The sequence below is a fragment of the Geospiza fortis genome, unplaced genomic scaffold (assembly GCF_000277835.1).
Source record: "Geospiza fortis unplaced genomic scaffold, GeoFor_1.0 scaffold59, whole genome shotgun sequence".
NCBI lineage: Eukaryota > Metazoa > Chordata > Aves > Passeriformes > Thraupidae > Geospiza > Geospiza fortis.
The window spans coordinates 53,112-68,065 of record NW_005054381.1 but is presented as its reverse complement, the minus strand read 5'-3'; the positions used below and the strand labels follow the sequence as shown (position 1 = coordinate 68,065).

Here is a 14,954-nt window from a genome sequence, read left to right as displayed (position 1 = left end):
TCTGCCTGCTCCTGCCTGTTCCTGCCTATTCCTGCCTGTTCCTGCCTATTCCTGCCTGTTCCTGCCTATTCCTGCCTGTTCCTGCCTATTCCTGCCTGTTCCTGCCTATTCCTGCCTGTTCCTGCCTATTCCTGCCTGTTCCTGCCTATTCCTGCCTGTTCCTGCCTATTCCTGCCTGTTCCTGCCTATTCCTGCCTGTTCCTGCCTATTCCTGCCTGTTCCTGCCTATTCCTGCCTGTTCCTGCCTATTCCTGCCTGTTCCTGCCTATTCCTGCCTGTTCCTGCCTATTCCTGCCTGTTCCTGCCTATTCCTGCCTGTTCCTGCCTATTCCTGCCTGTTCCTGCCTATTCCTGCCTGTTCCTGCCTATTCCTGCCTGTTCCTGCCTATTCCTGCCTGTTCCTGCCTGCTCCTCCCTGCTCCTGCCTATTCCTGCCTATTCCTGCCTGCTCCCGCCTGCTCTGCCTGCTCCTGCCTGCTCCTATCTGCTTTTGCCTTCCCGTTCCTGCCTGCCTGCAGTGTCACCAGCCTGGGCTGAGTGTCTGCTCTCTGTCAGACAGGGGCCTCATTAGCTGTTGGCAGAGGCAGGAGGAAGAGTTTGTGCCCTGCCTGCACCCCTGCCTGCTCCCTGCACCGCCTGGGCTCCCTCCCAGGCAGGGCACAGCAGGCCCTGGGGCTCCTCAGGGGTCTAAGACTCGACCTTGGACCAAAGACTCCTCCCTCCCAGCAGAGACTGGGCACACGTGGCCATGGGCATGGACATCTCTGCTCTCAGTGCTAGTGGGAATGGGGAGGACATCCTGGCTGAGCTATGGGATGTGGGGAGCTTGGCTCATGCTCTGGAACATCCCATGTGCCCCCTCAGTGCCCCTCTGGCATGAAGGGCTGCTGGCCCTGGCACGGCAGTGTTGTGGTACTCCAGCTTCCCGTGGCTGTGTGTCCCTGGCTGGGAATGGTTAAATAATCTCAGTGAGTCACTTAAACAGACACTGTGCATGTGAAAATAATTGTCTGGGCAGCCTGTGCCTGCCAGGCCGCCAAGTAATCCTCACACGGCCTGTGACTCAAATCCAGCCAGAAGGAGTGTTCTTCATGCTGCTCAGTTGGAAATGTTTTGAGGGAAGGCATCCAGCCCTATCCCTGTCCCCTCCTTCCACCAGTGGGGTCCTGTGGCCCTTGCTGCCTCCCTGAGTGGCCTGCACAGGCTGTGCTCTGACCTTGTCCTGTGTGTCCTCAGTGGCAGCTTCACAGCAGCGTGTCACAGCTCATAATGGACCTTCAAGACCATCTCATATCTCATCTCATCTCATATCTCATCTCATCCCCCTGCCATGGCAGGGACACCTTCCACTATCCCAGGCTGGTCAAGCCCTGTCCAACCTGGCCTTGAACACTCCAGGGATCCAGGGGCAGCCACAGCTGCTCTGGGCACCTGTGCCAGGGCCTCAGCACCCTCACAGGGAGAAATCTCTTCCCAATATCCCATCTATCCCTGCCCTCTGGCAGTGGGAAGCCATTCCCTGTGTCCTGTCCCTCCATCCCTTGTCCCAAGTCCCTCTCCAGCTCTCCTGTCTCCATTAGACACTGGAAGGGACTCTTGAGACCTTCTCTTGTCCAGGCTGAGCACCCCCAGCTCTCCCAGCCTGGCTCCAGAGGGGGCTCCAGCCCTCAGAGCATCTCTGTGGCCTCCTCTGCACTTGCTCCAGTAGCTCCACATCCTTCCTGGCCTGGGGACTCCAGGGCTGGAAGCAGGTCTGCAGGTGAGGTCTCGGAGCAGGAGAGAGGGGGGATCCCTCAGCCTGAACTGACAGGAGAAGGGAAAGCTCATGGCAGTGAGTTATGAGAAATTGTTCAGTAGAATTGAAGGTGGATATGGGTGGGAAGGACCTTGGAGGCCCCTGGCCAGTCCCCTCCAGCCTTCACCCAGCCTTGTGCAGAACATCCATAGGGACAGACATCCCACAGACATCCCTCAGCCTCTCTGCATCTGGTATTTGGCCACCATCATGGATGTTTTTCTTCTCAATATCTAATTTGCATTTTGCTTGCCCCAGCACTGCTTGTCCTCTCCCTGTGCACCCCCAAGCTTCAGTAGGAAGCTGATTGTCACCTCCAGGGACCAGCAGGACACCTGGCCCCAGGTTCTCTCCACCCTCCTGCAGGGTGGTCTCAGACAGGTGTAGGGACCCCCTTGGCTCTCCTTATCCCAGGTGAGCAATCCCAGCTCCCAGCCCATCCCTGTGCCCATGGCCTCTTGTCTCCTCTTGTCTCCTCTTGTCTCCTCTTGTCTCCTCTTGTCTCCTGTACTCCTGGTCCTGTCTGCTTACCCAGCCTGGATGGTTGCAGGAAGTTACTCAGCCCAGGCTGGTTTATTTCTTTATTAAGAAATAATTTTTAATTCCTTATTATTACAGTTTTTAATTTCTTATTATAACAGTTTCTTATTTTTATTACTTTCCTATTATTGGAAATTTTTATATTTCCTATAAATTCTTTCAAGTAATTTCTTCACATTACCATTTCTTATTATTTCTTTATTTCTTATTATCTCTTTATTTCTTATTATTACAAGTTTTTTTTTAAGAATGGGAAAAAAATTAGTCACTTAAATGAGAATTTAAACTGCAAGTGTCCTATTCCTGCCACTGCATTTGTGCCTGTTCTACAGCAAATATCCTGGGGTGAAGAACTTCACAAATGTGTTCCTTCTCTCCTTTTCCCAATAGTGCTGAAGCTTGTAGCTCAGGGATGGGGATGCTTATAGCTGCCAGAATGATAGGACCTTCCCCCAGAACATTCCCATCATCAGGATTTTCTAATTATGCCTGTGACTGGCAGCTGGCATCAGAACCATTGACATGAGTCAGTCAATATGCCTCAGCTCTATTAAACTAAGTTTTATTTAATTAAGTCTTGATCTCATCAAAATCAAGAGGGAGTGCTGGGGTGGCAGCAGGGAGAGCTGCACTGGCAGACCCCAGGGGGGTCACAATGATCTGGGTTTGGGGTTGTGCCCCTGCTCCAGCCCTGCTGCTGCTCCAGGGGCTCTGGCAGTTCCTGAAGCACAGATTGCTGAGGGGCACGGCTGCAAATCCTGGCTCCTTTCAGGACAGGCTGGTTTCTGGGAGAGGAACCTGGATGTGATCACAGAGTCACAGGGATTGAAGGGGATTTGAAAGATTCCATCCCCTGCCCTGGCAGGGACACCTCCCACTGTCCCAGGTGCTCCCAGCCCTGTCCAGCCTGGCCTTGGGCACAGCCAGGGATCCAGGGGCAGCCCCAGCTGCTCTGGGCACCCTGTGCCAGGGCTCACCACCCTCACGGTCTGACATTTCCTCCCCATGTCTAACCTGACCTCATTCTTGTATTCCTGTTCAATTTAACTCTTGTGTTAGGGCCCCAGAGCTGGAAGCAGCTGGAGGTCTCAGGAGTGTGAGGAGTGTCCAGGATGGAGCATGGGGTGGTGGAAGTGTTCCCACCTAGATTGTGAGAGTGCTCCGAGTCTGGGGGTGGAAATTTTCCCAGTCTGAATTGTGGGAGCACTCCCAGTCTGGGGATGCAAGTGCTCCCAGTCTGGGGGTGGAAATTTTCCCAGCCTGGATTGTGGGAGTGCTCCCAGTCTGGGAATTGGGAGTGTTCCCAGTCTGGATGTGGGAGTGCTCCCAGTCTGGGGGTGGGAGTGCTCCCAGTCTGGATGTGGGAGAGCTCCCAGTCTGGATGGGGAAATTATCCCAGTCTGGATTGGGGGAGTAGTCCCAGTCTGGAGATGGAAATTTTCCCAGCCTGGATTGTGGGAGTGCTCCCAGTCTGGGAATTGGGAGTGTTTTCAGTCAGGGGTTGGAAATCCTTCCACTTAGGGGGTTGAAGGGCTCCCAGCCCTGGTCTCTACCCTCTGCAGGGCAGCAGATTTCAGTGGTGGCTGCAGCACACCCATGTTTGCTCTTTGCTCTCTCCGCAGAAACGAAAGAGGAGCTGGAGGAGCTGATGTCTGACATCAAGAAGACGGCGAACAAAGTGCGCTCCAAACTAAAGAGTGAGTGGTGACAAACTGAACTAAACTAAACTAAACTAAACTAAACTAAACTAAACTAAACTAAACTAAAGAGCCTGGCATGGAGCTCTGGCTCTGCATGGAGCACTCTTGTTCCAGGCTGGAAATACTCCCAAGGATCAGCATCACCTTCCCTCCCTGCTGTACCCTCCAGATGCTTTTGTTTGCCCTTTGTGAATTTGCCCCCTCGTGCCTCGTTCCCAGAATGGGATTGAGGGAGTGGGGCCAGGAGCAGCTGGTGGGCTCTGAGTGAGTCCTGTGCCACCCCTCTGGCAGGGCTTGGAGCCTGGGCAAACCCCCAGCTTGGCCAAAGGTTCTGTTCGGGTCTGGGTGGGTGAGGAGGTGCTGCTGTGGGATGTGCTGCAGGATGTGACCCTCAATTTCCACTATTGGAGGAGTCAGTCAGTCTCTGAGGTGTGAGAACAAGGTGGTGTCAACCCGCTGATGGTCAGGGTTGTGCTGGAGCACTCAGACAACCCAGAATTCCAAGACTGAGCCCCAGGGGACTGAGGGAGTCCAAGAGGATGGCTTGAGACAGGAGGCAGGTCACCCCTGGCACCTTGAATTTGCCTGTGGTGGTCTTGGACATCAGTCTGGGGTTTTGGTCAGGTCCACTGGTGCAGAGGACCTGGCTGTGTCTGAGGGGTAGGAGAGGAGCTGGTGGTTCCCCCAAGGCAGCAGTGTCCTCACTAATCCCAGGGTTTTGTGGGAGTCTGGCAGTCCTGGAGGACTCAGATATGACCAGAGCCCTGTATTTGGTCGCCCCTGGTGTGGCCATGTCCCATGTGTGGGCCAGGAGACCTGTACTCCTTGTTCCCATGCTCCCTCTGTCCTCCTAACACAGAAGGAGCCAGAAAGGAGAGCCAGGAATATCTTATCTATTCCACAGTCCAGGGGATCCATTCCTATGGCCCTGGACACACTGGATCCCTGGTGATAGGGTTTGGCCTTGAGAAAACAAAAATCCTTTTCCATAAGTGTGTTGTTCAGTGTTTTTTAAGGGACTTTGAAAGCCTGAAGGATTGCAGGACAGGCTCCTGTTTCCTGCTTCCAGAAAAGCCTCTCTTGCTGTCATGTTTACCTGGAGCAGCAGATGACTGCTGCTTGTGCTGTGTCCCAAATTGCCTCCTGGCCAGCATGATCAATGACAGAAAACAGTCAGGGCTGATCAAAAACAACAGCTGCTGATAACAAACTGACTTCTTCAGGCCAGACATTACTCATGCAGGGGCTAATTCTGACTGCTAGCTTCTTGGGAAAATGGGATTTTATTAGTTATCAGAAATGCCCAGTGTTTGCCAATACCATGCCATGGGAATGGGGAGTGCTCTGTGTGGGTGTGCAGGAGGCCCAGGGACTGATGAAATGCACTGAGCTGTGCTGGGGGTGAGCCCTGCTGCAGGAGGAACCTGCCCTGTGCTGGGCTGGAGGGACTGATCGAGGATGGAGAGTGCTGGGGACAGCTGAGCTCTGAGAGCTGTGGGATACCAGTGTTGGGAATGAGGTCTTCAGCCAGATTCCAGGGATGCCATTCTGGCTGCTTGCCAAGAGGCTTATCAGTGTGCTGTCTTGGTTTGGAAAGACAGGAGTCTGCTAAGGAAGGCAGGAGCCTCCCCTGAAATGGAGAATGTAAACCCTCCCCACCCCTCCGAATTGCTCTAATTTTAAATTAAGGGGCTCTCAGGCAAAAATATGGGAGCAGGAAATAACAGTTCTTTAATAGGGAAGAAAAAAAAAGAATAAAATAAACAATGCAGTCCACTAGAACAACACTGACAGAGTCAGAACCCAACCTGACACCCTGTGGGTCAGGATGTTGGTGGCAGTCCGATTGAAAATGTGGCTGCAGTCCTCTGAAGTATCAGGTGTGGTTCTGTTGGAGCAAGGAGGATCTGTAGAGAAGGATGTAGTCTTTCCTTTGGAGATCCAGTGGAGGAAAAAGCAGCTGCTGTTCCTTGGGGAATCCCGTGGAGAAAAGCCATGCTGGAGTTTCAGAATCCCAGATTATATCCGGGTAGCAATGCTTGGCTCCTCCCTCTGGGCTCACATCTCCCAATGGGATGCTGTAGTTCTTATCAGTCATGCAGTGACATTCAATAGTCTGTTATCAGCAATGTCCCCTCCCGAGGGAGGTGTGATTGTGGTCACTCAAAGAGAGAGATAAGGCAAACTGCCCACTTGACAAGGTAATCAGCCATACAGATGGTAATGGAAAGCATCTTGCATGCAATCTTTGACACTGCCCACCCAGGGATGCCAAGATCTTGGGAGGTTGCAGTTTATCACAGCCCCGAGACAGGTGAACAGTCTCTGGTTTGGCCCGCACGTTCAGAGAATGACTCGGAGTTCTTCAGTTTTCGGTCTCAGAGTTGTTTATTGTTTCTTATCTGTAAAAATTTTTCTCCTGCCCAGCCGAGGTCCGCTCAGCAGGACAGACAGAGGCACTCTGCCTGCCCCCGAGGCGGTGTTATGTCTTTTTACTACAAACTACATATACAATGTTTACAATAACTTCCCAATACCTATCATTTATGTTAGACAGTGAGCTTCTATTCTAAACCAATCCCAAAGTGCCAACATCACAGCAGAAGATGGAGGTAGAGAAGAAGAAGAAAGGCTGGACATGCCCAAGTCCCTCCATCTTGTCCCCAAAACCCCTGTTCTAAAAACCCCAAAATCTACTTTTTCACCTAGTGATAATTTTATTATTACACTGCTTAAACTTCTGTGGCTTTCAGGTCTTCATACAAAGCTGGTAATTTGCTCCGCAGGTCATAATCAAACCCACAGGTGTTCTGGGCTGTGTGCGAGGGTCTCTGAGCCCCCTGGCAGGGTCCCAGCAGCTCTGGACACCCAGAGGGATGTCCTGAGTTCCAACATGCCACCAGCTCACCTGGCTGGTTCAGGTGGAGGTGTGTGTCCCTGCGCACTGGCCAGACTGCTGATGACAGCTTTCTTCCAAGTTTTATAATCCCCTGAAATCAAATCTTTGAGTTAGTATGTCCTGAGCTGGCCCTGAGGAGCAGGTTTCATAGGATCCTGGAATGATGGGATGGTTTGAGTGGGAACAGGCCTTAAAGGTAATCTCATTTCATCCCCTGCCATGGGCAGGGACACCTCCCACTACTCCAGGCTGCTGCAAGCCCTGTCTAACCTGGCCTGGGGCACTGCCAGGGATGGGGCAGGATTGCTGGTCCTGCTCTGTGCCAGCTCTGCAGTGTGACAGTGTTCACAGGGGTCCCAGGATGAGGGAAGATGAGGATCTGACTCCATGTTTCAGAAGGCTTGATTTATTATTTTATGATATATATTATATTAAAAGTATATTAAAGAATAGAAGAAAGGATTTCATCAGAAGGCTAGCTAAGAATAGAAAAGGAACGGAATGAGTAACAAAGGCTGGTGGCTGGGACAGAGGCCGAGCCAGCTGACTGTGATTGGCCATTAATTAGAAACAACCACATGAGACCAATCACAGATGCACCTGTTGCATTCCACAGCAGCAGATAATCATTGTTTACATTTTGTTCCTGAGGCCTCTCAGCTTCTCAGGAGGAAAAATCCTAAGGAAAGGATTTTTCATAAAAGATGTCTGCGACACTGCAGCCCACAGCACCGTGGGACATGGCCCTGCTCCTCCCTGCCATGGCCCTCAGGCTTTGGGTAGTGAGGGCTTCATGTCAATTACCTTCCTAATTAAAGGGGCAGATCCCTGTGCTGCTCCATGGCTGCCCAGCACTCCTGCCACCATGGTGAGTCCTCCCTGTGCCACTCGAGGCACATGGAGGAGCTGCTGAGTTTTGGTTCCCTGCAGGAGTTTTGAGGTTTGGTATTTTGCAGAGCCACTTCAGCTCTGGATTTTCTCCTTCTGCCTCTCTGATGGAAACAGCTCTCCAGTTTGTTTGAATGCTGGCAGTCAGACCTAAGCACAACATTGATTTTGTGTGGAAATCCTGGCTCAGCAGCCTGGGGGTGACAGTGCTGCCCTTTCAGCCCCAAATCACAGCCAGGGGCCAGGCACCAGGTGCTTTGCAGTCATGGAACAGAGCTTTGCTGCCAGGCTGAACGCTGGAGTCAGGGTTTGGGAAGTGCCCAGCACCAGCTGCCCCTTGATCCAGTGTTCCACAGTCCCTTTGGCAAGCAATCCCTTCCCTTTGGTTAAGCACTGGAGCAGCCACTCTGGCAAAGTGGTGGAGTCACCATCCCTGGAAGTGCTCCAAAAATGAGCACATGTGCCATTTGGCAGAGTGGCTTCATGGGCTTGAGGTAATCAGTGGAAGGTTGGATTTGATTATTTTGGAGGTCTTTTACAGCCTGAGTGATTCAGTGGTTGTTCTCCAAAGAGCACAAACTATTGGAATAATTACCATTATAGCCAGACAGGACGTGCCTGAGCTTGTCTGGCCCTCAGGCTGAACCAAATAGTGGCAACTGTGGTGTTTCACCCCCAGACACTTTTGGCTCTATGGGTGTGTGGTGTTTCCCCCACAGACACTTTTGGCTCTATGGGTGTGTGGTGTTTCCCCCACAGACACTTTTGGCTCTATGGGTGTGTGGTGTTTCCCCCACAGACACTTTTGGCTCTATGGGTGTGTGGTGTTTCCCCCACAGACACTTTTGGCTCTATGGGTGTGTGGTGTTTCCCCCACAGACACTTTTGGCTCTATGGGTGTGTGGTGTTTCCCCCACAGACACTTTTGGCTCTATGGGTGTGTGGTGTTTCCCCCACAGACACTTTTGGCTCTATGGGTGTGTGGTGTTTCCCCCACAGACACTTTTGGCTCTATGGGTGTGTGGTGTTTCCCCCACAGACACTTTTGGCTGGCTGGATGCTGCAGCTGAGCACATGGTGACAAGTCCAGGCCTGCAGGAGCTCTGGGGGTGCTGGGATGGAGCTTCCCCCCATAACAGGGGCTGCTCCTCAGGTTTCCCTCTGTGGAGAAGCTTTAAGGCCATGGTGAAGGAAAGGAGTCGGTTCTGATGGAGGGTTTGGATCCAGAGCTTTATTCTGGCCCACAGGCCTCTGAATGCAGCCCCAGCTCCAACAGAACTCCCTGAGCCCGTGGCTGCTGCTCCTTTGAACCCCGGGGAGAGGGCAGGGAAGGGGTCGGGAGCCACCAAGCAGGGACAGGAGGGGAGGGACAAAGGGACAAAGGACACCTGGATGGCCCAATGCCCCCCAGGGGTAGAGGGCATCCTTTGGATCTGCCAATCACTCAGTGCCCCTCTGGAATTCCAGGACTGACAGACAGTGCTGGGAGGGGAAAGGAGAGGTGACTGACACACCTGGGAGGGAATCTTCAGGGGAGGGACCTGAGGTTCTGAGGTAAACCCTGAAATCACACCAAAACAACAAACTAATGTGTCCTTGTGCCCTTCAGGCATCGAGCAGAGCATCGAACAAGAGGAGGGGCTGAACAGGTCATCGGCCGACCTGCGGATAAGGAAAACTCAGGTGAGCCTCTGACGGGGAGGGGAGGGTGCAAGGGGCAGCTCAGGGGTCCCAGAAGTGCTGGAGAGGAGGCCTGTGCAGAGGGATAGAACATAAGAAAATAAAGATAGTGTAGAAAGTGATCTCACCCCTAAGGAGCTGCAGCTGGGCCAATTAGCAAAGATTAGGAGCAGGCCTGACTTTAACAGGCCGCAGCTGTGACCAGTGAGAAGAAGATGCTATAAAAGAGTGGGGTGGCTGGGTGAGAAGGGAGCTGGAGTTTGTTGACTGCTTTGTGAGGAAGAAAGTCAGTGCTCTGAGGAGATGCCCATGAGAAAACACCAAGAAGGTGTGAAGCTATTGTGATAGGAGACAGCAGTATGGAACCCCTGCAATAAGATGACAACAGGCCTGTGCTTGGCTATGGAGTGGATTTCTCTGCCTGGAGCTCTGTTCTCCTGCCCAGCCATGCAGAGCTGGTGTGTAATTTCTGCTTCCTGGTGCTGCTTTGGTGAGAGAGCACCTGGTGGAGTGCAGCCATTGCTCCAGCCTGGAATCTGTCCTTGCATCACTGCAGAGCAGTCTGGGAGGTGTGGGTGAACACAAAGCATCTCAGAGCCTTGTTCTGCAACCAGGGATGTGTTTTAGCAAACCATTAAAGGGATAAAGGCAACAGGGGCAGCCAGTGCTGCTCTTTATCAGCTGGGCTGGGATCCAGATGTAGATCTGTGGCTCTCACAGGGGATTTATGCACAGGCTGAGAAACCCAAACTCCCTCAGTCAGGGAGTTGGGAAGTTTTCTTGCAATCTGGGCAATTCTTAGCATTTCCCTGAGTACAGGGGACACCTCTTGGCCATGGCACAGAGCCCTGAGGTGGGCAATGTGACACTGCTCCACTGTGGAGCTTTGGCTTCTGACTTGGCTGGTCCCTGAGCTCCTGCAGTGTTTGTCTCCCCAGTATCCAGAGGGATGTTTCAGAAGGCTGATTTATTATTTTATTATATATATTATATTAAAAGAAAATTATATATTATAGAAGAATAAAAGAATTCTATTGAAATGATAGATTATAAAAGAATAGAATATATAATACATATATACTATATAAGAATAATATATAGAATATATAACACATATGTTATATATTATGATTCTATTGAAATAATATATTATAAAAGAATAGAAGAAAGGATTTCATCAGAAGGCTAGCAAGGAAAGGAATGATAATAAAATCTTGTGACTGACCAGACAGTCTGAGCCAGCTGGGCTGTGATTGGCCATTAATTAGAAACAACTCACATGGACCAATCACAGATGCACCTGTTGCATTCCACAGCAGCAGATAATCATTGTTTACATTTCGTTCCTGAGGCCTCTCAGCTTCTCAGGAGAAAAGATCCCTAGCAAAAGGATTTTTCATGAAACATGTCTGTGGCACTCTGAGCCTGCTGTCCCCTTGTGTCCCCCCCAGCACTCCACGCTGTCCCGCAAGTTCGTGGAGGTGATGTCGGAGTACAACGCCACGCAGACCGACTACCGGGAGCGCTGCAAGGGCCGGATCCAGAGGCAGCTGGAGATCAGTGAGTAACCAACCCTGCCATGGGGCACAGGGCCCTGTGTGCCACGGCCTGAACACTCCCAGTGGAGCAGAGCTGCTCCCTGTCTCGGTTTGGAAAGACAGGAGTCTGCTAAGGAAGGCAGGAGCCTCCCCTGGAATGGAAAATGTGCACCCTCCCCACCCCTCCAAATTGCTGTAAATTTTAAATTAAGGGGCTCTCAGGCAAAAAATATGGGAGCAGGAAATAACAGTTCTTTAATAGGGAAGAAAAAATTAAAAGGATAAAATAAACAATGCAGTAAACCAAAACAGCACTGACAGAGTCAGAACCCAGCCTGACACCCTGTGGGTCAGGGTGTTGGCAGCAATCCCATTGGAATTGTGGCTCAGCCCTCCTGCAGTGTCAGGGGTGGTTCTGCTGGAGCAGGGATCCTGGAGAAAGGTGCAGTCTCTGCCTCTGGAGATCCAGGGGAAGAGGCAGCTGCTGTTCCTCTGGGAAATCCAGTGGAGAAGCTGTGCTGGTGTTCCAGGATCTCCAGATTATATCCAGGTAGCAATGCTTGGCTCCTCCCTCTGGGCTCACATCTCCCAGTGGGATGCTGTAGTTCTTATCAGCCATGCAGGGACATTCAATAGCTGTTATCAGCAGGTGTCCCCTGAGGGAGGAGTGAATGTGATCATTCAGAGAAAGGGAAGTTTATTTTCTGACTCCAACATTTATAGTTTTCCAGAAATGACAGTGGATTGGAGGGTGACAGTGCCACCTCTCCAATGACACTGTACAAACCAACAGTCCATCAAATTTCTCCTCCTCCATAAAAGAATGCAAAACAATGAGTTATTTACAGAAAGTGTGTGAGAAAGTTCGCTACAAGAATGTCAACATCAGAAGGCTTAGAAAATCTTAAAAAATCAGGGCGACACTCCCACAGCTGGGCAGAGCTCCTGGGATGCACAGGAGCCCCTGGGAGTGGCTGGAACACAGCTCCTGTGGGGTGGGACCTTGAGTTCCTGTGGCAAAGTGCTTCCAGCAAATTATACCCCAAAATGCTGCAGAGAGAGCACGGGGATCACAAGGAGAGGGATTCCTTCTGTGTTTGCAGCTAATTTTTAATTCAAAGAAGCTCACAGGAATTCCTGATTCCTGTGTGTGCTTGTCCTTCCTCGGGGTGCTCTTCTTCATGGATGAACTTAGCTAAACATGGAAACAGGGAAGGGAATTCTTGGGATGGGAGCACTCCCTTCTCCTGACTTGTGTCTATAAGTGTTGAAAAGCCAGCTCCAGGCAGAGGATCCCAGCCTGGGGAAGGTGCCTTGTCCTCAGTGTGAGCCCCAGCTGTGGCTCTGCAGGTGCTTGTGCAGGGATGCTGCTGGGAGCAGGGATGCTGCCAGCCCAGGGGTGCTGCCAGCCTGGAGAGCCCAGCTGAGCCCTCATTTGGCCATGGACCATTGGACTCCTTCAGCCCTGAGCTGCTTCCCTATTTATAGGCATCTGCATGCAGGATTGGACAGACTGCCATCCAGTGTCAGCTGGGCTCTGGCACTGAGCTGTGGCACCAGAGGCTTCCCTGGGAGCTTCCCCCACACCCTGGCAGGGCTGCTCCTGCCCCATGCCCTGGGAGCTGGTCACTAGGGATGGTCACTCTGTCCAGCTGAGCATTACAGGGCCTTTACTGTGCTTTGAAGTCTCCTCAGTGGTTTCACATTCACCTGTCCCAGAGTTTGCAGTGACCTGGGCATTGTCTCTCTCTGTTCTCTCCTTGCCACCTTTAGGGCTGAGTTTGCTCCTCCTTCTTCTCTTGTTGGCAGAGCTGCTTCTCCCCAAGAAACTTTAATTGCTGGAGATGCCAAGTAAGAGGCAGGTGTACTCTGGAGCTCTCTAGGGAGGCACAGGTCCAATGCTCAGGATTTTCCAGTGTTTCACCAAATTTTGGGGCAGGAGTGTTCCCCCAGGCTCTTCTCCCTCGGTGCTGCCTTGCAGTGGCTCCATCCTTTCACTGCCATTTCTGGCTGTGCCAGGGCCCTGTGGGAATGGGAGCAGCAGATCAGGCAGGTACCCAGGACACTTAGAGCTGATTTTAGTGCTGTGCAGGAGCTGATGACAGGCCAGGAAGCCAAACCATGGAGCCCAGTTATGAGGCAGTGGCTTTCCTGGGAGGTCCTCTGAGGTCCTGCAGGTTGGTTATGTTAAACAATTGGTGATTGTTTGGCAGGTGCTGTGCTGGTGGTGTGGGTGAGATGCAGCCTCCATGCCCCAGGCTTGGCTCAGCATTAAAGCAAGTTCTTCCTGAGCAGCTGTGCCAGGCCAGCAGTGCCTGCCCAGCTGTTAATCCATGGGATTTGCTCTCATCCTTCACCTCAGTGCTGCTTTTACCTGTGCTCTGCATTAGGGCAGTGAGGCAGCAGGAGGGAGAGGATGAGGATGTGATTCCCACATCCCATCCCACCTCTGCCCATCAGGGATGTGGCATCTCCTGTCTCAAGAGCTGGCATTTGGCAGAGCAAGCTGCTCTCCATGGACAGCAGCTGGGCAGTGACTGCTCAGAGCTGGGCACATCCACAGGAGGGTTTAGAAATTTGTGCTGCTTGGTCCCTTGTTCTCCTTTCCTGGGAGCAGGGCAGGGTCAGCCCAGAGCGAGGAGCCAACAGCAAGAAAAGCTGGCAAGGCTTGTGGTGGATCATCCGTGGTGGGAGTGGTGCTCTGTCACTCTAAAACATGTAGTGGTGTGTAGAAATGAGCTGGGGACCCTTCTCCTCTGGGGGCCCTTCTCTGGGGCCCCCTCTCAGAGCTGGGGAAGGTGGGAGCTTGACTGATCCTGAAATCTGTGAGTACACAGTGGCAAAGCTCAGCCTCACATGCATCTGTGAACCCCCTCAGGTTGTTTTTGGGACTCCAACCAGCAGCTTCTCAGGGCTTTGGGGTCACTACCAGGTCGTGGTTGTCTAGACCAGCCTCACACAGAGCTCCAGCCTCTGCCCATGTGTCAGAGCTGTGCTGGGCTCTGCCCTGTTTCCCCACTCTGAGGTGCCCTGGACCCATCCTGGAGGATGCTGTTGTCCTTTTCAGTGCCACAGGCCGCAGGGGCATGTCACAGGGGAGCATCTGCAGGCCCCAGCCCTGCTCTGCAGGTTTTGGTTCCCTCAGGCTTGGGGGAGTCACTTCATCAGCTGTTCCTGCCTGCCTGCCCTGCTCACACCAGTGGGTGTCACCTGCCCTGTCCCAGGTGACCTGCTCACCCTCCCCATCCCACTGGGCAGCCCCCAGTGTCCTGCCCAGCATCTCCATCTGTCTGGCTGTAACTCCATGTGTCCCTCATGGCTGTTAGCCCAGGAAATTCACTGCACTTAATGCAGGGATCAGTGCCACCCATGGAGGCATCAGAATCTCTCTCTGCATGGGGTGGGGAAGGGAAGGAACCACATTTTTCTCCAGGTGTGGGTGAATTGTTTTTAGAGGAGCCATGGGGCTGGAGGCCCCCAGAGACATGGAGGGGGCAGGACAGAGCCTGGCTTCTGGTGGTTGGATGTGGATGCTATGGGACAGAGAGAGAGAAACAGCAAATGTTTCTCACAGCAGCTTGTGAGAACTTTTAGGGAGTTGTAAGGATGTGATAACTTGTTAAGTATAAACAATTTGCAGGTGGTGGTTTTTTTACTTCATTTTTCTGCGTTTTTTCAAGGATGATGTATGAGAAAAGCGTTTCTTCTTTCTCTGAGGTTTAGAGAATGCGAATCCCAGAAATATTCTTGGGAAGTTGTGCCTTGCTTGTTGTGCCATGGCTACAGCAGCAGGGCCAGAACCTGGGCAGGGCAGCTGAGCCCAGTGTCCTCATGGCAATGGGGACAGGGTTTGTCCAGAGCACACCTGCCTGTGGCTCCTTACCCCTCCCTGCTCCTTCACAGACACTCGGTGC

At 52.2% G+C, this 14,954-nt stretch overlaps 1 protein-coding gene across 2 annotated transcripts in view; it reads left to right on the top strand.

Annotated features, from left to right (window-relative positions):
- Window positions 1–14,954, top strand: part of STX1A (syntaxin 1A) — a 49,995-nt gene that overhangs the window by 30,928 nt on the left and 4,113 nt on the right. For both annotated transcript variants that reach the window (XR_004082170.1, XM_005425123.2), the window contains exons 3-5: window positions 3,958–4,032; window positions 9,432–9,505; window positions 10,954–11,062. Coding sequence is in view for 1 of the 2 variants with exons in the window: in XM_005425123.2 (XP_005425180.1) it covers window positions 3,958–4,032; window positions 9,432–9,505; window positions 10,954–11,062 (258 nt within the window). In the remaining variant the exon portion in view is untranslated. The remainder of the gene's footprint in view (window positions 1–3,957; window positions 4,033–9,431; window positions 9,506–10,953; window positions 11,063–14,954) is intronic.